Here is a 20,764-nt window from a genome sequence, read left to right as displayed (position 1 = left end):
GGAGTGCGCACGTGTGTAGTGTATTGACCAAGGCATTCACGGTCTTGGGAGCAGTTATTATAATTGCAGGTAGCTGCAATGTGCATTTCAAGTTGCTTACCATCCTGACAACACCAGGCCATTTCACTCGATACATAGGCCTACTTACTCCTTCAATGTTGCTTACTTGCTGGGCATGTACTTTTGAACGTGAAATGTACCACCCAACCATCCAATGGGAACTCAAGTTAATGTGGGCATCTGAGGGACGTAGGTGATGGATACACCATATGCAGTGGGAACTCAAATTAATGTGGTCATCTGAGGGATGTGGATTCATACTGGTGATAAACCATTCAATGGGAACTCAAGTTAATGTGGTCATCTGAGGGATATAGATTCATACTGTTGATAAATCATTCAATGGGAACTGTTCACTAACTTTTATCCCCTGTTGTAAGGATTTCATTATGTTCGCTCTCCAAGAGAGCAGTACTTTTTTAATGTTTACTTATTTATATCTTGCATGTATTGTATTGTATTCTTTATGCAAAAATACATCTTTTTTATTAGAAAACTTTTTTCATAAAACTCACGGATAATGCTCGGAACATACTACAGCGACTGGTGGACTCCCATGTTTTCCACGCTTCGACAGTGGCACCCCTATCGGGAAAACTGTGAAAGTGGGTGTTGAAAAGTCATAACCCTCTCATTCATCATTGTCACATGATTGATCAGCTGCCAGGTCAATTAGGCCTACAACAGTACAACCGGCGGCGTTGGCTGTGGATATATCTTCAAAGATGACCAAAATGAAATATACTCCGATTTTGACCATTTTATTGCTAATTTCATTTCAATCTGGAGACTGTTTCTTTGGGAGTAGGTTTTCCATGTCAATTGTCATGTGATCTTGGGTATTGCACTTTACTGCTTTGTCAACAGTTCGCACTTGCACTTTCACTTTATTATTAATTATTATTTGATTAAGGCTGTATTCAACTTTTGGGCCAGTGGGGGAGGCAAAACACTTTGGTCCAAGACAAAAAAATGAGATATGACAATGGTACTGGTAGTGGTAGTAGTAGTAGTACGTGGTACTGTTTGCACCATACCCTTACTGACCAATCGGACTCTGAGCGTTGTGCACCTGATAAGTGATTATGCATGACTTATGTCATTTGCCGGCTCTTTTAGCAAACCAGACCATGGGTATGAACATAGGTATTATAAAAGTCCTCTGAATGTCTCATAAAAACCGTTTCAATTGCAGGTCCTAGTTTTATGAAGATCCGACAGAAAGTTGAGGAACATCGGAAACAAGAAATTTTCAGACAGCTGTATCATGAACAGATGCGATTTCCAGAATTCATTGCCCGAACACCTATTGTGGATCAATATTTTACTCAGCCCCTTGACCACTTTGATCCAGAAATACTGGTAAGGATTTTGGTTTTTGTGTCTGAGTTCTCAGCATGGACCAAAAGTTATAAAAGGTTCACCTAAGCTTTTAAAGTTGATAAATTTAAAATTCAAATCCTTTAGTTAAACAAAATTAAAATCCATTGAATTGAATATTAATGTATTGTTGAAAATGCATTCAGCCAAAAGTTTTCATATCATTTTTCAAGTGAAGAAGGCTGCCTGCAGATGGAAACAACCAGTGTGAGTCAGGCCAAATAAGCCTCACAACAGTCACACCAAATTGTGAAACTTTAAAATTGTTCCTGCTAGATTGATTTCAGTTCACTTTTGAATCATATCATCCACCTTGGACAGCATAAGACTGGTATATGTTATAAACATTTGTTAAATCCAATATTTTATGTGATTTTACAGTTAACACTTTTTCTACTGGATTTTGGTTTTGAAGAATTAGTCTTATTTTCCAGTTGAGATACAACCAGAGGTATTGGGTGAATGATGCTTTTTGGAAGAGACCTGATGGACCAGTGTTTTTATATATAGGTGGCGAGGGAGCTCTTCAATCGTATGTTGTCCAGGCTGGTTAGTATTGCTTCTTGATCATCCTTATATTGTAAAACCCAGCATTATCCCCTTCAAACCCCGGCTCAGGGAATTTTGTTAGAAGACAAAGTGATTTTACCCTGACTGTATTAAAGTGGATCTCTAAAAGATATTGAGAGTGAATGAAAAAGTAACCTAGAATACCAACTGATGTCGATTTTTTTTTAACAAGTTAAAACATCAGATGATCTATCACCATTCACCTTGATTGACCTTAAAACAGATGACTTCCTCACTAATTGAGGACAACATTTCTTCTTGCTTCAGGAGAGTGCCAACCAAAGAATACAAGGCATTTCTTATTTCTATCTCTTTAGAGCATGCATATACAGTGTTGAGAAGTGTGTTGTTGTCTTGGCAGGTTATTTTAATATTTTTTGCCAACTTTCAGGCGAACATGTGGATCTTGCTAAGAAATATGGTGCTCTGGTAATGGCAGTGGAACACAGATATTATGGTGCTAGTATAAATGACAATGGTCTGGAGCTCAAGAACATGCAATACTTATCAAGTCAGCAGGCGTAAGTTCTTGCATTCTCCTTGCATGATTCTCACGTGTTGAAGTGGAGGAGCAGAATTATAGCCGTGGCAATTAAGAGACAACTTGGGTGTGGGGTTTATGTCGCCAGGAGGATAATACCCTAGCTGGCCACCATGCACCACCACATGAAGTGCTACACTAATGTAGATCTCTAATGGTCATTTTAGCGAGTGTGCTACCAACATTGCTGCCTTAACTACAGTGCAAATTCCAGCCGTGTGCCTATGGTTGCATTCCGTTCTAGTGCACTCTTTATTGCGCATGCCGTTTATTGATTTAAATAGCCTTTTTTATTTGAAGTGATTTCTTTTCAGTTTGGCTGATTTAGCCACATTCCACACATTTGCATCAAGGAAGTACAACCTAACAAGTCAGAATACGTGGATTTGTTTTGGTGGAAGTTATCCTGGTGCTCTCTCTGCCTGGTTCAGACTCAAGGTGAGTTACTTTGTATAAGTTGATCCCCAGATAGCAGTAGGCCAACTCAAAGAACTGCTTTGTCATACAATCTAACACTTCAGTAAATACATGTATCAAATCTACTTTCACCCTGTATTCAGGTTTTGCTTTAAAAAGTGATATCGTACAAGGTTTAGGAATCAGTCTCAGCAAATCTGCATTGCTTATCTCATCTGTTCATGCAGAAAGGTAGTCATGGTAAATTGATGCGGCCATCATTACTGCACTTGTCTTCTGATGTTTCTCACTTCTTTCTCACTTTTTAAAATCTTTCACATAAAAATGTCGACTGCAAGCAGTTGAGTCTGTACTGGTACTCTTTTATTTCAGTATCCTCATCTTGTTTATGGTGCTGTAGCATCATCTGCTCCTGTACGTGCAATAACAAACTTTGAAGGCTATAATAATGTTGTCGCTGCCAGTCTGGCTGACCCTGTTGTCAACGGCTCAAAAAAGGTACACATCACATTTCAAAAAGCATCTTAATCTGTTCAGTTTTTACTTTGTATGGCTGTCAGTTGGCAGGAAGAAGGTTGAAGACACAAAATAAATATTGTGAAGTCGACCACAATCTACACAACTTATCTAATATCTTATGAGTTCAAATATGAGTTAAGAGTAAATCTTCCCTGCTATTCCCAGAATAATAATAAAGGTAAACCAGTGTATGATATGGCTTAATTATTATATTTCTTTCAGTGTGCTGCTAACATAAAAGCTGCTTTTGCTAAAGTGGATGAACTGATCAAAGGTCAACAATTTCCAGACTTGGAACGGGATTTCCTTTCATGTGAGAAGTTCAATGGCTCTCATGATGTCTTCCAATTTGCAAGCAACTTGGCCGGGAATTTCATGGGCGTGGTGCAGTACAACAAGGAGATGCCGAGCATAGATATTACTGGTATATGCAGGGAAATGGATACCGACTTGAATCCTTACGCCAGCTTGATGAAGTTGAACAAGGTTTGTGTTGGTTTTCATTTGAATGATTTTCATGAATGATGCTTTGTTGTTCATGTAGAATCTTTGTCTAATAACGACCAGACTGAAGTTATGGCTATTAGTTTAGTTATCTTCATCAAGAGTGTATGTATAACGCACTGCTGTATACTTCATTGATACTGCTGCTCTGTTCTACTCAATTGTGTATCAATCTTGCTCTTCATTATTGGTCTTCATCTTATTCCAATACTTCCTTGCCAAATGACTTAATTCTTTCGTTAAATCATCGCTCAGGACCTTCTCACCCAAACTGGAGAAAAATGTGCAGACAATTCCTGGACGAACTTCTTGAAACAAATGAAGAACACAACAGTAGATAGAAAAACTGGTGGTGCTGGAATCAGGCAGTGGATCTACCAAACATGTACCCAGTTCGGTTACTGTAAGCGTTAGCTTCCTTTTTGCAAGTCTCAATGTTCAGTGTTTAAATTGTTATGCTGTCATATTAAGTGGTCTCTGTTAAACTTGAGAACAAGGCGATGGGCTAGCTGGCTCCAACCAAATACAATGTACTATATTGAGTTCATGCTATTCAAAATGGAAGTCCAACATGAAAAGGAAAGAATCTCACTTTTATATCTGCTTTGAATAGAGTATTAAAGTGACATGTCCACTGGGATTCCTATTCCTTGGGGCATGAAATAAACAGTTGATCATAATTATCACAGTGGTCAGACCTCTTCCATTTGTTTGATAGCCAGAGATAACTTCATACACTCTGTGTTCCAGATCAAACTTGTGACACCAACACAACCTGCATATTTTCAAAAGCCATGGAACTTGGCCCAAATCTTGACATCTGTTCCAGTGTGTTTGGTATCATGCCATCACAAGTCGATAAAAGAATAGAATTCTCTAATGCATATTATGGTGCTGATCAACCCAGGGGGACACGAATCATGTTTGTGAATGGTAAGTTATATTGTCAGTTGACTCCAAAGAAACTAATCATTGTCCACAACTCAAGCCATAAGAAGTAATTTAGGTTTCCATGTAGAGTTGTGATTTTTAGTAATGCTTGTCCATTCTTTGTTGGAACACTATTTGATAGCTGTTGCAAGCTGCAAATAAAATATGATTGAGCCGGATATCCTTGCTCAGGCTTGAAATGTTCAACAACCTATAAATGAAGTTGATGCCTTGTTGCATGGCCCTATGTTACCAGACCATGGGTTTCTTTTGATAGCTATGAAATGGCCGGAATGCTGTTATGTGCCCTCATTTGTTTCTGCAGAAATGTTTCTGGACTATGCTGGGGAACGAATATAAAGCACTTTTAGACGGTTGTACAGTTTAAAGCGCTATGTAAGAACTTATCTTTTCTTTTATGTAGAACTAGGTGGCATAGCATCCTGTTGTGACTGCTGCAGATTCTAAGTATGACAACTTTTCTGTCTTCAGGTTCAATCGATCCATGGCATGCACTCAGTGTCCTGGGTGATGCAAGTGCTTCAGAAATTGCTATATTTATCAATGGAACAGCTCACTGTGCGAACATGAGTTCTGGAAAGGCCAGTGACCCACAGTCACTCAAAGATGCCCGCACAGTAAGTTGATCATGACTGGTTACAGCTGGGATAATTCATCTCCAGAAAATTTGCCGCTAGAATATATTGCCCCTGATAATTCGTGCTGGCCAGGTATAATTGGTTGGTCATCAGAATTTCTGGTTTGAGACCTGTACTACACCACATTGGCCCAGGATAGGGGGAGATGGTGAGCTCAAGTGGATGCCTTATGCCCCAATATGACTCCGAATAGGCATAACTAACTAACTATACTACAAGAGACTCGGTGAAGGTACCTATACAGTTTCCTGAACAAATTTGCGGGGTGTTTAACAGACCAACATCAGTAGTCAGCTTCTTGGTTAGAATTTTATGGTCTGAACAGTCATGTAGGACATGGCACCCCACCCAGTCATAACTCAAAGAGGACAATAATTTTCACCTTGTCAGTGCAGTGATCATGATAGTCATCATTATCAATTTCTTTTTACAGGAAATTTCTGCAAGAATACGGCATTGGCTTCAGCAAGCAAGGCTTGAAGTGAGCAACAGAAGACAGTAGAAACAAACATTTTGTGCTGTTCTGCAGTTTTACTTGAAGATGGACCAGTCAAACATTTATGGAAACTCACAGTACCAATACCACTTCACATTTTGGTAACCCATGTTCTTACATTTAACGAAATCTCTATACAAAGGTGAACTGCGACTTTTTTTCAAGGGCCATGTACAGAATGTTCTCCTAGTTATGCTGCCTTTCATTAAAGCTTTACGAAGTGTACATATGTACTCCACAGCTGTGTTTTTAATACCGGTGGTTATGTCAATTACATGGGATCCTACGGTATTGAGATGACAGTCTTATACTGCATTGTAGTTCTTTTGAATAACTAAGTTTTAACAACTTTATTAAAAAGTTTATCATTTTGTGCTTGATTTGTTCAGTTGTTTAGAATGCTGATCTTCATGTTCCCTAATTCAGTGATTTATGATCAGGCACAGATATTTTTAGAAAAAAAAACAAAAAAAGCATTGTTTTAGAAGGTTTTCAAAAGTTGCATTGTAAATATGTTTCTTTGATTTATACAAGATGTTCAAAATGTTTTAGAGTGAATGTTTTAAATTAGGGCAAGTGATGTATTAAGATTTATACTAGTAGCGCTGATAAAATGCCTAGATTATATTTTCATGAGTGAAATTTATCCAAGACTGTGATTATTGCTCTATAACATGATTGTATAATAAATTCAAATTTTCTATGAACATTCATTTTGTCGTTAATTTGTTAGTGTACACATGTACTTCCTAGACACCAGTTCAATGCTCTACTTGCCTTTAGGCACTGGAGACCAATGATTCCAAACTTGCAATATCTTTACAAAAATGTCACACATCCCAGATGTGTCAATCATGTTAGAACCAGACACAATGTGGTCAAAACCCGATGAGATGTCACATGTACATCTGCTCCCAGACATGAACACTACAACGAACTCATACACAGCATCAGTTAATGGTCATGCCCAGTCACTCTCTCAATTTCAATTCTTAAGATATCATGCTTCTTAAGTTATCATGCTTGGTGATGGCCAAGCATGATATGTCCTCGGCCATGAAGCTGGACCTAGAGCTTGATGGGATGACCAAAGCAAACTGTGAACGATTTTTGATCCACCGAGGTCTGCCCAAGGCTATTGAAGAGCAGGGCTCAATGTTGTGTACCAATGTACTAGGGGTGAAGTGCTTCTGTACCTAATATTGGGACCCATTAGTTCTTATCCAGGAAAACAACAAAGGTGGAGAAACAACGATTGCGAAATCAGTCGCATCTTGCGAGGTCAAACCATCAGCACTTCGCATTCATAGGGCAAGTGGTTGCAGAGAGGGAAGCAATCTATGGGAGACTTTAATCCCCTCCTCTCAATTGATAAGGTGGCTTGCCTGTCAACTTGTCGCACACATGTTAGATCAGGCCATGAGGACAATGTCATCAGTCTATTTGAGGTTGCAAGATCGGATGTGAACAATATCATTCCAGAGAAAACCATTGCACTTGTAGACAATGGTGAAACGTTCCAGTTAGCAGTAAACAAGATTGAAATTTCATGTGTGAATTAAAATGTATACACCAGTATGATAGGTTCATAGATATCTTCCAGTTTCATAGTAACTGATGATGGATGCTGATGATGCATGTGTCATGGTATTAGGTCGCAGGTGAGCCAATATCCAACAATGACATATCAAAGAAACACAAGAATTGTCTTGTAAGTAATTTATTAGTGTTCAGCTAAAAATATACATATTTTCAGTAGAATTTGATGATCTAGTCAAGTAAAAATACAATACTGAGGACAGCAAAAAGATTATCAGTCAAATAATGGATTTGAATCTTGCACTTCTCGCACTTAATGTTGCAGTTAAGTATAAAAGTAAAGTAAGAAATGAGTTTCAATACATTTTGACTCATGTTGTTCATTGTCAGTGACAGTTGTGTCTAGGCCTTATACATGTAGAAAATGGCAAATTTTAATATCAGCTGACAGGGGAGGTATTGATGAGAAAGACTTATCACACCACAGCTACCGTTAAGACACATTTTTGAGACAGAACTGGACTTAAGATGCATCCGTGTGCAATAGGGAAATACTATCAAATCTATTTTTCAGAATTTCTAGGAGATAAATCTTGGCTACACACAGAAGGCACTAAAAGTTGAGCTCTAAATTCAGACAGAGGAGCTGTGCATCAATCTTATCCTATTCCTACTCTACATATCATTTTACCAACATCAAGTAAGCTAATATTTTGGCAGCTGGTACAGTGAATCAAAATTATGGTGTAGACTTACAATGCTTTAAAGTTATATCACCTTAAAGTCATATGAAATCCATATCTTATACTTGGTCTTAGGAAAATTCAGATTTCACTACATGAATAGACTCCATGAAGCACTTTATACGCAATGCTCTATAAGCCCTTTAAGTTTGGCCACATAAGACATAGCTGTTGAATCTACATAATACCTTTTATACAAAACTTACATGTAAGTTCATTACAACTACATACAATGCACAAGTATTTTAAAAAAGAGATCATACAACCTTTGTTAGAAACAATATACAAAAGATTACATAGAACAGAACTAAAATTCAATAATTTACAAACCTAGCTACATGATTTTTGCTTTGAAATTAACTGTATGATGTCCAAAGGGTATTCAGACAAATGCTTTTCCAAGAGAGTTCAGAACGTGTAAATTGTCACCATGAATCAGAAAAACAGGCTTCAAGTTCAAATGTGAAAGAGTTAACCCAGGTACTCACCATATCAAAGGATTTTTTATTTGGGTCAAAAATACAATTTTTGGGGTAAAGGGTAGGTTCCCACCTAAAGCTGATTCAGGAGCTCTATGCATTTATTGCCGATTATATTTTTAATGGCATGATCTAAATCTGTCTCTTTTCCCCACGACACGAAAACCTTTACCAATATTAAGATACAGAGTTTAGCTTCTATTCTATCACATCATGTCCACAGAAGATGAAGTCTTGGATCTCAGCATCTTATCCAACTGGCTCTGTCCTTTATTTGAGGCTAATTTCTTCACCAGTGTATCATGGTTGAGTTTGACAGCCAATTCATAAGGAGTTTCTCCTTTGTCGTTCTTTTGTGTAGCTTTAGCACCACAACTGAAATGAATACAAGGATGCTGGTTAGGCACTAGAGGCAGTGAAAACATCTGGGGTCACATAACTGATTGGTAAATACTGAGAATAAAATGCATTTCAACTTTTATATCTTTTGAAAAACCCTTATTATCAACCGACTGAAAGGACAGAAGAAATAAATTCTACACCTTACAGACCATAACTATCATTGGATATATGGACTGCCAGGACGGACTTCCTGGCAGTACTGTTTTAGAAGCGAATCATTTGTCAGCATCAACAACAACCTAATTGATGTTAGCAGTAGGCCTTCTTACCCGAGTAATGCATCGATAACCTCACTCCAACTAGAACCAAGGTTGACTGCTTCATGCAGAGCACTGTTGCCCTTACTGAAATACAAATGATAAACATTTTAGAATATGAAAGAGGCATAATAAATCAGGAAGGACCACATGTAGGCTAACCATGGGTGGCATATGCCTTCAAACTATTACTGCGGCTCAAGTCTTTAGTTCAAAGTTATGTAATACTCCAGGTAGGCCTGGATGAAAGTACTAAGGACAACTGCATATGATAGACTAATTGCATGTGAGGTGAGAACCAGTAAATTTGCCAGTTCAAGCATAAATGAAAGCAGTTTCTGCAATAGATCTCAAATAGTAGAGCAAAGACGACATTCTTGGCATTAACTGCCCAACCACTCGTTGACTGGGTCAAGCATATTTCATTTCCTCAACTTACATCGGGCCTTTCTTGTTGACATCAGCCCCTTCCTGCACAAGGACTGGAATGGCATCAACATGTCTATTGATAGTAGCAACATGTAAAACAGGCAGGCCATCTTTATTGGTAGAGTTGGTATTGGCACCCTGGAAAATCAATGATACATGTAGATGTCAGTTTGTTTACAAGCACTCAAATCACTGCATTTTTGTTAGAACCTGTTAAGATCTTATAAATGACTTACCGATTCAATGAGTTCTTCAATTTCTGTTACACGTCCTTCTCCATTCTTGCCAAGTTCTTTCAGAAGGTCGCGGTCTTCTTGCTGAAATCAAATGCAAAAACATCAGTGACAATGTTTCGAACACAGGAGTGATGAAACTGAAAGTACATTTATATTGAAACAAGGGGGAAAACTCGGGACTAGCTGAGTTTATATGGTTGTCAGTCTCCATGCCAAATGAATGAATGGCGTATTACCAAAGAAAGCAAGATGTACATTTGGTTTTACATAAAAATCCTGATCGACCAGATAAGCTGCATCACATTGCAGTACACAACACATTTTCACCACTTACACTAAGTTTGTCAACTTTCACAGGTTTCTTAGGTGATTTCTTCTTTGTTTTTCTCTTACCAGTACTGGCCCCGTTGCTATCTGAAATGACAAAAAAATTGGACATCACGGTAAACGATAAAATCGAATTGATCTGTCAACATTATAAATTTGAAGTAATAAGTTTTTGGTTTAGCGCATAAAAGTACAGTCAAACTCTCTGTCAAGGATATCCTTGGGATTGAAAAATGTTGTCTTGACTACAGAGGTTGCATTATAATGGAAATGACTTCTAACCTGGGACCAAAAGCAGTATCCCTTATATAGAGGGTGACCTGCTAACACTAGCATTTACAGAGCTGTCTGCTGAGGGAGGTGCCACTGAACATGTAGTACACCATGGTTCACCAGTCAATGATGCCATCACATCCACTCACATATGGAGTTTTCACTCCTGTAGCTGTCCATGCTTCCTCTTCTGCCTTCAGTAAGTGTACTCAGGAAGTCTCCTTTCCCAAGACCAAGTGATTTCCCAGTGAATGGATCCTTGTTACCTCTCAAGGCAAAGTTGATGGTCAGACAGAGCTCATAGCCATCCTCTTCAACCTTAGAACTTATCAACTGAAAATTAATATGGAAATGTTCTAGTTTACCTAAAGGTATAAAAGTATATCTCTGGGTTACTTTCGAAGCCCTTCTCAAGAATAGAACCATGGTATATTATGTCACTAGCAAAGGGGTTTTTAAGAGGGAATGAGTGTCCTGAGGTGCAAGTCATAATACAGTGGCACAATTGGGGCCTACCAGTACATGGTCTGAACTCAGGCAAGTTGTAGTAGATAGAGATACCGTGTGTGCTAACGGGACAATCTTCCTAAACGTACACTCTAGGTCCTTGGCGTGACCACTCAAAATATGGACATTCAGTGTAAGGTGGAAAGACAACCTGGTGTCAACTAGTTCAGAACCTACCTTGCCAAGACGAGGTTCACCAATGAGGGCACGGAACTCTGCATCATTCTGGGCGTGTGCTCTCAAGTGTGCACAAACATGGTCCATCTGCTTCCGCCAGAAACCTACAAAAAGAAACACATGAGTCCTGCATGAGCTTTGCATCACGAAAAACTGAATGAAACAAAAAAAGTCTGGTCAACAATCTCAACACCCTGTCTGGCAATGTTGCCAAAGAAAATTGCGAGAGGGCAGTCAATCATGCAAAGATATTTTATCCACCATCAGCACCAGAAAAATTTCAGCAATCGATGTAATGATCCACTAAAAGTTCACCTGACATAAAATGTTGATATTACTAACCTCTGCCAGGACTAACAGCAGTCATCAATGGCCGCCTATCCTTAAGGCTCTTCTCATATGTCGTCTTATCATCTTCGTCTTTCTGTTTCTTGAGCAGGTCTTTCTCAGATGGGTAGAACAGACCAACTGTTTGGGTTGCGATATCTGCGGAGGGCTTCTTAATCTCATTTGGAAGGGGGAATGCCACTGGAGACCACTGTGGCTGCATCGAGTGAGTGGCTTTGCCAGTACCCTACAAGAGTTGAATTACAGAAAAAGTATATTTCTGAACAAGAACCGGCATATTCTTGATACAGAATTTAAAAACAACAGACACAAATTAAAGTAACCTGATTATTACTATAGATCTCAAGGAACTCGGTTGGACTGGTTTGGCAACAATGATCAGACTTGTGATGGCCCAATGTCATAATGAGACAAAAGACAGACATGCATCCTCACCACTTAATCAGTAACACTTACCCCATCAATGAAGTTGATGGACACATCAGTATTTCTGTAATCAGTACGCCTGGGGGGATCAAGCTGTTTACTGCAGGAACTACAAAACTTGGCATAAGGCTGATTTGCTCCCTTACAACTGCTGCATTTCAAGTTTTTCAACATCGGTGTGGGCTGAAATTATAGAAAATGACTCATCAAGTGAGATTTAGTGTAAACGAAAAGTCATCTGACACACCTCTCCACCTCTACGCCAAGGGATATGCCACTGATTTCATCAAAAATTATTGAAGATGTTATTGGCAAAAAACCAATCAAAGACAATCAGCACCTGCTTTTTTCCCCAACATTAAAACTGTTGGAATCCATTGCATTAACAATGCTTTGTATAAGAAGTAAAAAATAAGTACCCTTTTAATACAAGGGAAAATTGAAGAGGATGGTGTTTCAATACCCTGGTGCATGAGTATACTGCACCGTCTCAGCCAGTCTTGATGCATAATGTCAAAACGTACCTTGGCTCCACACCAATCACAGAACCTGGCATCTGGGTTGTTAACTCGGCCACATTTTGTACAGCTGACAAGGCGGTCGGTCTGGTTAGGCTTCGGAGGGGCTGCCAGTCCAGGTACAGGCTGAAAAATACAGAAATAGTATAATACTGTTTATTATCATATATTGAAGTATGAATAATACTGAAACACCTTTCTTGAAGTCAGGTGCTGCCAAGTGTGAGTTGGGGGCCTACAAAATTTGTCTCGAATTAAATGGCCATTCATAGAAGAGCTCGATCTGCTCTCTCTGATATCATATCATTTTATATTAGCCTTTAAGGAGGTAAACTGCACATTTAAAAAATTATTTTCAAGATAGACAGGTTTTGGACACTTAAAAATAAAGTCAAGTTGCAAATGACCCACATCGTACCTTGGCATTGACCGGTAATTTAGCCTCACAAGTTATACATGATGTCAACTGGGAAGGATTCCTGGTTCCACACATGTTGCAAAGAATCTTGTCCTTGCACTTATATGTAGCCATGGGCTGGTTCTGAGGTGCCATAGGAGCCTCACAAACAAGGCAATTGGAAACGTTGGACGGAATGACAGCTTTACAATGTACACACATGCCCACCTGAAATATGTAAAGACATTCGTCATGGAGAAGCAAAGTTTATCAAGAATGATCATCGAACTTCTGAACTAAAACATGTACAACATACAGTGAAAGATGAATAGTAATCATCACTATCACAATTTATATCAATGATTGCATCTTAGCCCACTGATTTGACCTCTGTCTTTGATCATAAGTTTCAAAAACATTTCACAAAATTTACAATATCCAATATCAAAGTTTCCTGATAATTTTTTGTAATGGTTCTTTATTAGAGAGAGCCAACAACCCTTCAAATGATCAATAGATTTGTAACAATTTGTTATACTGTACCGTGCCAGGTTCCGGTGGAGGCATCCTTGTCTGAGGTAGGGGTGGAACAGCATTGCCACATGTATTACAGAATCTAGCATAGGGGTCTGTAGGACGTGGCGCATAACAATATATACACCTGAAAGGAACCAAAAGTGTTGGATGGTAAAATACATTGGAACAGACAAAACTCCTTTAACTTTAATATTATAGAGCTCTGTAAGGCATCTTTTTATGTTTAATTTCTATAAAGCTTTATCAATAGAAACACACGTACCCCAGAAGGAAAACACCAAAATCTTATCCACAGCACAGGGGCTTTATAACACTAATTTTGTCAGAACACTATCATGACTATTATGAAGAAATAAATCAAAAAGCCTCATGGGCAGCAATTAGTTTTACAAGTTAGATTAAAACTTACTTCAGGAAATCTGTCTCCCTCTGTAACCTGAGAGCCTGTGTGGCCGTATCAGGTACTCGCTTCTTCTTCATGTATGGGTCAATCTCTTCAGCCCCTGGCTCAACCAGACTATCATACACATTCGTGTCACCGTATGTTGCATTTTGAGATGGAGATTTTGCACGGTTATCCAAAAACTGGTTCCTTGAGTTGGATTTTTTGTCTTAAAGGAGAAAAATATCGCATGAACATTTCAATTTTCATCAGATTGCAGTACAATGTACTATGTACTATGTACTATGTACAATGTACTACAAGTGGTGTAGCAGAGCATTGATAGGTCGAAATGGATGACTCAAAGCGAGTGTAAGGAATAATGAAGACACTCCCTTCTATTCTAAAAAGTATCTTTCCAACACTGCCAGCTCTCAAACTCTCAAACTTGTCTATTAAGTAGCAGGTCCTTACCTGTCCATGCCTGGTTGCTCTCCAGGAGCTTGGTCATCAGAGTCTTGGCATGTTTCCTGGCATTGAACTGAAAGTACACAAAAAAAAATGTATTTATCTAATATTGGTCCTTCCATAAGTGTAGGATTATAATTCCCAGGTGACTGTAGTAAGCCATAATCCCTTGGTTTTAGTGACCAACTACCAAAACTGAAAAGATCAGATCAAACACCAATCTTAGTGGGATATCGTGAAGTAAGCAAATTAAGTCCATTTGACTGCCTAATAATTGGATTTCTTAATCTCACAAGATTCAGACTTTTGCACATCGGGTTAACTCAGAAAAATTAATTCTAACAATTTAGTAAAGCTAGATGAGTATGGAAGCACTTACCTGTGGCCCACCATTCATTTCATGGACAAAGTTCATCCCATCATCTGGTTCAGCTTCTGGGTCAGGTTCAATGTAGGTTACATCAAATGTTTTCGTCATGACATGGCTCTCACGAACACCATCCCTGCAAAACAATAGACATGACTTTGTTTTTAGTAGCGCTGAAACCCTCGACTTCATCACGACAACATTTATAAATTCAAGGAACTGACTAAAAAAACAAGTTGTCAATGATTGAAGTGTGTGGTTGAGCTGATGCTTTCGAAATAAACCAGCAGTATGGTTCAGTGCAACCACATCTTGCGCTTTGAAACTAGGTCACTCATACAATTTGGAAACAGTGATGATAAAGAAAAACTGGAAAGCAGAGTTTGAAAGAACGACCAATACCATGGCAGCTAATGAATAATACAAACCACAAGATATGCCTCAAAACAATTGTCCCATTTATGTTTGCAGTAACCCAACACCTTACATTATTGTGAAAATGATACTCACTTCGTCACACCGATAGCTTTCACAGTCCTTTTCCCCTCGGGCAATCTAAAAGGTTTTTTGTACTTAATGGTGAATTTGCCATTCAGGCTGTGAGGCTGAAATGGATCTGGTTTGGATCCATTGGTTGTGAAGTAGACATCCACATTTTTTGTATCTATAAATAGAGAAATATGCAATATACAAAAACATGTTAGATTAAAATTAATAAGTTAAACCATAATGTTTACAATATGGCACTGGAGCATGCAATTAATCACAACAAATGTTAAAAATTAGTTAAAAATGCAATGGTAAATGCACATAAATGTCTTTTCCTGTATGATTTTATTTTAGAGTTCGCTTTTTCTTCTCTTCTGCTGTGATTTTTTTCAATATATTATCCTCAGGCTCACATAACGTAGTAGGTACTGAGTGAAATCTGATTTACTTACCAGAACTGAGTTCAATTAATGTGTTGGTGTCAATGGAGGATTTTGGTTTACCAGAGATGGGAGGACGAAGTGGCACAATGGTTGGCACGGCAACCGATCCAGCGGTCATCTCGATTGCGTATACCTTGAGATCAGCAAGACTGTAAATGGGAAAAAACATTTTCATGATAGAAATGTTGACAGCAGGCATGGCAGGAGGTCGAGCCTGAATAGGATCATCATTGATACCAAAGTCAGTGTTGACAGTAACCATCTATTGTTGGCCCCCTGGTTCAATCTCAATGCCATATTACGACTACGTGTAGCCTAAAGCCATATATATGAAAGCTTCATCGGCATCAGGCAATGGGTGATATGAATAAAGACTAGCAAATGCTTTTACTTCAATTTTGTACAGAAAGGCCTAGTGTAAATGTACATGGAGTTTTAGATAAAAGCATTTGCTAGTCTTTATTCATATCACCCATTATCAGGCATGTCAGGACGTTTCCGGATACATGACTATTTGTATTTACCCCCATTCACTCATCAATACGACACTTACAGAGTTGGCCCGGAAGCTGCAACGGTACGCTTCAGACAATGGGAGACTGCTAAAATGTGGCATCTGCCACCTGGTAAAGCGAGGATGCAATCATTCCCAATTCCATATTTTAGCAGACTCTCATTGCCTAAAGCGTACCGTCGCAACTTCCGGCCCATCTCTGTAAGTGTCGTATTCAGAAGATATGACTTGTACCAGACCCGGTGGTTGTGCCGGTAATTCATGAATTGATATAGCCTTTTATAGGCCTATTGTATTTAGATTCTACTCTATTGCACCAGCACTGCAACAGGTGTAGCCTAACTATAAAGCAAACAACTTAGGTAGGCTATACATAATGACTGTGGCTATTATTACAGCAGTCTCTAATGCATTTTACATGCGAACAACTGGCTATTCTTACGGCGGTCATTTTCACTTTTTAGCCTTAATCCTACTCCAAACCTAACCTAGGCTAGACCCTGTCCCTTACTCCTAACACTAACCCCTCCTTAACCCTTCCCCAACACTAATCCTTGTCCCCTAATCTTCAGTTTAATCCCTAAAATCGCTGACATTTTTATTGTTACGGTCACGTAAGAATAGTCACTTTCAGACTTTGATACATAATTTTGCCGTGGTCGTGGACGTGGATGCAACTTGTGAGGATGATCATGATGTAGGCTAGGCCTAGGTAGGCCTACCTTGCACACAATCTGCGTCAGTGAATCAATCACTCATTGCACTCACTGTGTCTCAGCCAATGGCAATGGCAATGGCAATGCGCTTGCACTGCTTACAATTAGGGCCTATGCCTATGGCTTTGCCTGTGTATGCAGAGGGCAATCCGGCAAAACAGGAGAAGGGGACCTCTACAATAAAAACCTAAATAAAATAACTTTTAAGGGTAAACTAGCAAGCAAGTGGATCCCAAGTGTGGCCGGTTTTATAGAGAAATGATATATCAACATCTACAAGTAAATACACCTACACGGAGTGAAATACAGCAGGGTTTTCACGCACTACAGATGAAATTCGTGCACCTGCCAGGAATGATTACACTTCATCATGGTAACTGGCTTCCCGAAGCCAGATGAAAACAGCGATCTGATTGGCTAAGAGATTTTAAGAGGGCCAATTCGTTATTTGGTCAAATAAAAATTATAAACAATATCTTATGCTCAAATCCTGCAGAAAGAGAATATTTTGGCTCTTTCAAACCAAGTCTTTTCAAAATCAAAGTGGACAAGGTGTATTTCTGTCTACAGTACACAAAAACTCATAAACCCCTATAAGAGAACAATCCAATCAAATTGGTCGTTCTTGGAGCGCTGACAGTATCAATTACGCATGCGCACTCCGTATCCGGTCGTTTCGCTCTGTGACCATTTCGCCTCCAGTCGTTTCGCTCCAAATCGAAGTCGTTTCGCTCCCTGGGACTTTTTGTTGGGGATTGTGAAAGTACCCCGGTACAATGAATTAAAGATTTGCTGAAATTTATAGATAAACTCCACATGTACAATAAATATTCACTGCATTTGCGGGACAGTATAAGTGTCAAAGTAGATGTGCTTTCCAGGGTTATCAAATCTACAAGAAGAAGGAAATGTTTGGCCATTGGTGATCTTCGGCAGGTCACTTGTCTTTTCTTGCAGTTATCACGAGTGATCTGGGTATAGGCTCTTGTCTATTTTGTGGCCAAGTGGCATTCAATAATGACAAATTCTTGAGAATTTGTGATGTTGGGCAGGTCACACGGCATTTTCCTATTCTCTTAGTTCATTGATTGGTCATTTAATAAGTGTCGTGACTTTGGGCACTATGTCACTTGTCTATCTAATTGATGGGTCACAGGGTTTCCGCCAGTATGTATTTCAAGAGGGAGATACCCCCCCCCCCCCTTCATTTTGAGCACTAAAGTTTGTTTTATAATAAATTAATAATAAATTGTTATTTGTTTTACTGTCAAATGAGTAATTTTCATGAGTTGATATGTAAAATAAGAGCATTTGGGAGCCAATTGTAGCGGTTTTAGGGCCAAAAAACGTCTCAGGAGGGGTCATATACCCTTTTTAAGAAAAAAAAACTTTTAGAAAAAAAATCTTTTTTGGAAAATTTGTTTTTTTTGCTCCCCTCAAATTTAATCCTGGCGGAAACCCTGGGTCATCTCCAGGTCATCTCAAGAAGGCTATATAGGCCTAGTCTATTGATGACCGTCGAATGATAAGGAATGAAAGACAAGTGACCTGCCAAAGATCACGCAGCAGATGACCAAACGATTCCTTCTTTGTAGATTTGACATCTCCTGAAAGCACATCTACTTTGCCACGTGTACTTTCCCGGGGTACTTTCTCAATCCCCAACAAAAAGTCCAAGGGAGCGAAACGACTTCGATTTGGAGCGAAACGACTCCGGGCGAAACAACCGCAATTCGCACTTCAGCCAATTACCATGGTGGGTGATTGCCTCGATTTTCTGAATTTGCACTCTGAAAGTTCCCTCCTGGAACATAAATAAGAACCTGTCCATGCTCTGACAATGTCACTGACTTCAAAACTAACTTTGGCAGGTTCTGTAACATTTGCTGTTGGAATCATCTCGTATGTTCACATGAAACAGAAGAAAGATCGAGAGGTACGTTTGAACTTCAGCTCCTCCACAACCAGACAAAGATAGCATGAAGTGGTTGTTCGGTAACTACAGGGTAGGCCAGAAGAATTGTACTATATATAAGTATCGAAATATTCATCATTTTCCTTGGAAAACGTTTGGACTAAGGAGATATCCTTTACCTTTATATACCTTTTGTCACTTCATTGGACGTGCTTATCAGGATATGTGAATTTTGAGATGTTTTCTGGTTTCTAGTAGACATAGCAAAATAGTAGCAAGTGTTATGTAGTATTATCTGCCTTTCATTATTTCAGAGATTGCGTGAGGGTGTTGTAAAAGACATGGAACGCCAAGAAATGAAGAAACTGCAGAACCTGAAAGCACTACAGGACCAAATAGAGCTCACAAAGATACTAAAAACCCAAAGGGATAAAGATACATCCTTGAAAACGTATTTAAATTAATCAAAATATTCATGAAATTTGACCCAGTTTGAAATTTGTCTTTGTTGACCCTGATGACATGTATTTTCATCAGCTGGGACTGGTTGTGACTATGTCTTTCATTGTAAGATGGATTGTGATGTCTTTCAATGCAAGACTGATTTTGATATTTTCTCCTGAAATGATTGAGTGTTGGAAGAAGTTTTGTGTTGCGCAGTTAGGTGGTCTGCTCAATTTGCTGCTGTTGGTTGCTCTGTGTCAAATGGTTCAAGCCAAATCAATTCCCTGTACAATATGAATAATTAAGGCAGTGTTAAAATGTTTAAGCTGATCTGGATCTTTTGCCAAGCTGTTATGACTTGTACTTGCTTCATTCATGCTCTCATACAGGGCTCACAATTTATTTCAAAGGGGCACAGCAATTTTTTTGGAAAAAGGGCACTTTTGCCAGTTTTGAGAAAACTGACACACTTCAAATGGAAATTAAAATAATAGCTGCCTTCATGAAAAAAGACATTTCAAGGGCAAAAAGGCACAAAAGGGCCACAAGGGCAATTTCCTCTGTCACTTCACAGCAATTTTTGGGAAAAAGGGCACTTTTGCCAGTTTTGAGAAAACTGACACACTTCAAATGGAAATTTAAATAATAGCTGCCTTCGTGAAAAAAGACATTTCAAGGGCAAAAAGGCACAAAAGGGCCACAAGGGCAATTTCCTCTGTCACTTCCATGAATTTCTATATCCCTGCCCCTGTCTCATTGTTTTCTTTCCAGAGAATCCAGTGGTAGCTGATGACTCCTGTGAATATGCTATGATGGTGCTACAAAGACACAATAGAACTTAACTGAGTTGTTTCAAAAGGATAGTGAACATATTTCTAGGAAATTCTTGTTTCTATTACTGGTTGGACCCTTTTCACTTTAAGGGATGATAAACTACTCAGAAACAGTCAATGACATCATAAAGTTGCTTCAGGAAAATGGATAAGCATGGTAGAAAGTGAAATGCTCAATGAATTTTGACGTTTTTGTATAATGAATGCTGTGCCGTTTTTTTGTTTGAATTGTGTGGCAAATTTGATGGTTCAGACCTCTGAATTTGGAAAAATTACTCTGTAATCTGTTTCAGCACTAGCTGATGATCTGTTTGTGCAGTTTGAATGTGCTATTTTTGTCAATTACCAATTTGTTTTGGCTGTAACCAGTATGATATTAGGCTTGTCATTAAAAGTTGTTTTTTATCTGTATCTTCAATGTATTTTCTCTATCTCACACTGTTCTTTTATTATAGGACATACTATATTAGGACATACATGTGTGTACTTCTGAACTCAGTTTTGCATGAATTTTCAACCAAT

The 20,764-nt window shown here is 38.8% G+C and overlaps 3 protein-coding genes across 3 annotated transcripts; 2 read left to right on the top strand and 1 right to left on the bottom strand.

Moving 5' to 3' along the window:
* Nucleotides 1–712: 712 nt before the first annotated feature.
* Nucleotides 713–6,783, top strand: LOC135484236 (thymus-specific serine protease-like). The gene is made up of 11 exons (XM_064765525.1): nt 713–864; nt 1,256–1,422; nt 1,875–1,989; nt 2,402–2,531; nt 2,866–2,989; nt 3,341–3,466; nt 3,710–3,973; nt 4,247–4,394; nt 4,742–4,924; nt 5,414–5,559; nt 6,014–6,783. Exons 1-11 carry the CDS (start codon nt 786–788, stop codon nt 6,080–6,082), a joined length of 1,551 nt encoding a protein of 516 aa, XP_064621595.1. The 5' UTR covers nt 713–785; the 3' UTR covers nt 6,083–6,783.
* Nucleotides 6,784–7,786: 1,003 nt separating this feature from the next.
* On the bottom strand, nt 7,787–17,419 carry LOC135484235 (double zinc ribbon and ankyrin repeat-containing protein 1-like). Its single transcript, XM_064765524.1, has 18 exons — nt 17,344–17,419; nt 15,830–15,969; nt 15,399–15,552; nt 14,901–15,024; nt 14,528–14,594; nt 14,081–14,282; nt 13,678–13,795; nt 13,156–13,362; nt 12,744–12,863; nt 12,250–12,402; nt 11,788–12,019; nt 11,446–11,549; nt 10,911–11,094; nt 10,496–10,575; nt 10,162–10,242; nt 9,936–10,063; nt 9,509–9,583; nt 7,787–9,212 (listed from the first exon to the last, which is right to left on the bottom strand). The coding sequence occupies exons 2-18, from the start codon at nt 15,936–15,938 to the stop codon at nt 9,044–9,046; spliced, it is 2,307 nt and encodes a 768-aa protein (XP_064621594.1). The 5' UTR covers nt 15,939–15,969; nt 17,344–17,419; the 3' UTR covers nt 7,787–9,043.
* A 1,360-nt stretch (nt 17,420–18,779) lies between these two features.
* Nucleotides 18,780–20,653, top strand: LOC135485099 (protein PET117 homolog, mitochondrial-like). The gene is made up of 3 exons (XM_064766838.1): nt 18,780–18,986; nt 19,280–19,416; nt 20,181–20,653. The coding sequence occupies exons 1-3, from the start codon at nt 18,891–18,893 to the stop codon at nt 20,197–20,199; spliced, it is 252 nt and encodes an 83-aa protein (XP_064622908.1). The 5' UTR covers nt 18,780–18,890; the 3' UTR covers nt 20,200–20,653.
* The last annotated feature ends 111 nt before the right edge of the window (nt 20,654–20,764 follow it).

This window comes from Lineus longissimus, chromosome 3, assembly GCF_910592395.1.
Source record: "Lineus longissimus chromosome 3, tnLinLong1.2, whole genome shotgun sequence".
NCBI lineage: Eukaryota > Metazoa > Nemertea > Pilidiophora > Heteronemertea > Lineidae > Lineus > Lineus longissimus.
This window is presented reverse-complemented; position numbering and strand designations above follow the sequence as displayed.

Coding starts and splice junctions, on each gene's coding strand:
- LOC135484235 (XM_064765524.1), bottom strand. CDS start 15,938: ATGACCGCTGGATCGGTTGCCGTGCCAACCATTGTGCCACTTCGTCCT. Junction 15,553..15,829: donor ATTAATTGAACTCAGTTCTG/GTAAGTAAATCA, acceptor CTCTATTTATAG/ATACAAAAAATGTGGATGTC. Junction 10,576..10,910: donor CAGGAGTGAAAACTCCATAT/GTGAGTGGATGT, acceptor TTGTCATTTCAG/ATAGCAACGGGGCCAGTACT.
- LOC135485099 (XM_064766838.1), top strand. CDS start 18,891: ATGTCACTGACTTCAAAACTAACTTTGGCAGGTTCTGTAACATTTGCT. Junction 18,987..19,279: donor AACAGAAGAAAGATCGAGAG/GTACGTTTGAAC, acceptor TCATTATTTCAG/AGATTGCGTGAGGGTGTTGT.
- LOC135484236 (XM_064765525.1), top strand. CDS start 786: ATGACCAAAATGAAATATACTCCGATTTTGACCATTTTATTGCTAATT. Junction 1,423..1,874: donor ACTTTGATCCAGAAATACTG/GTAAGGATTTTG, acceptor CTTATTTTCCAG/TTGAGATACAACCAGAGGTA. Junction 5,560..6,013: donor CACTCAAAGATGCCCGCACA/GTAAGTTGATCA, acceptor TTCTTTTTACAG/GAAATTTCTGCAAGAATACG.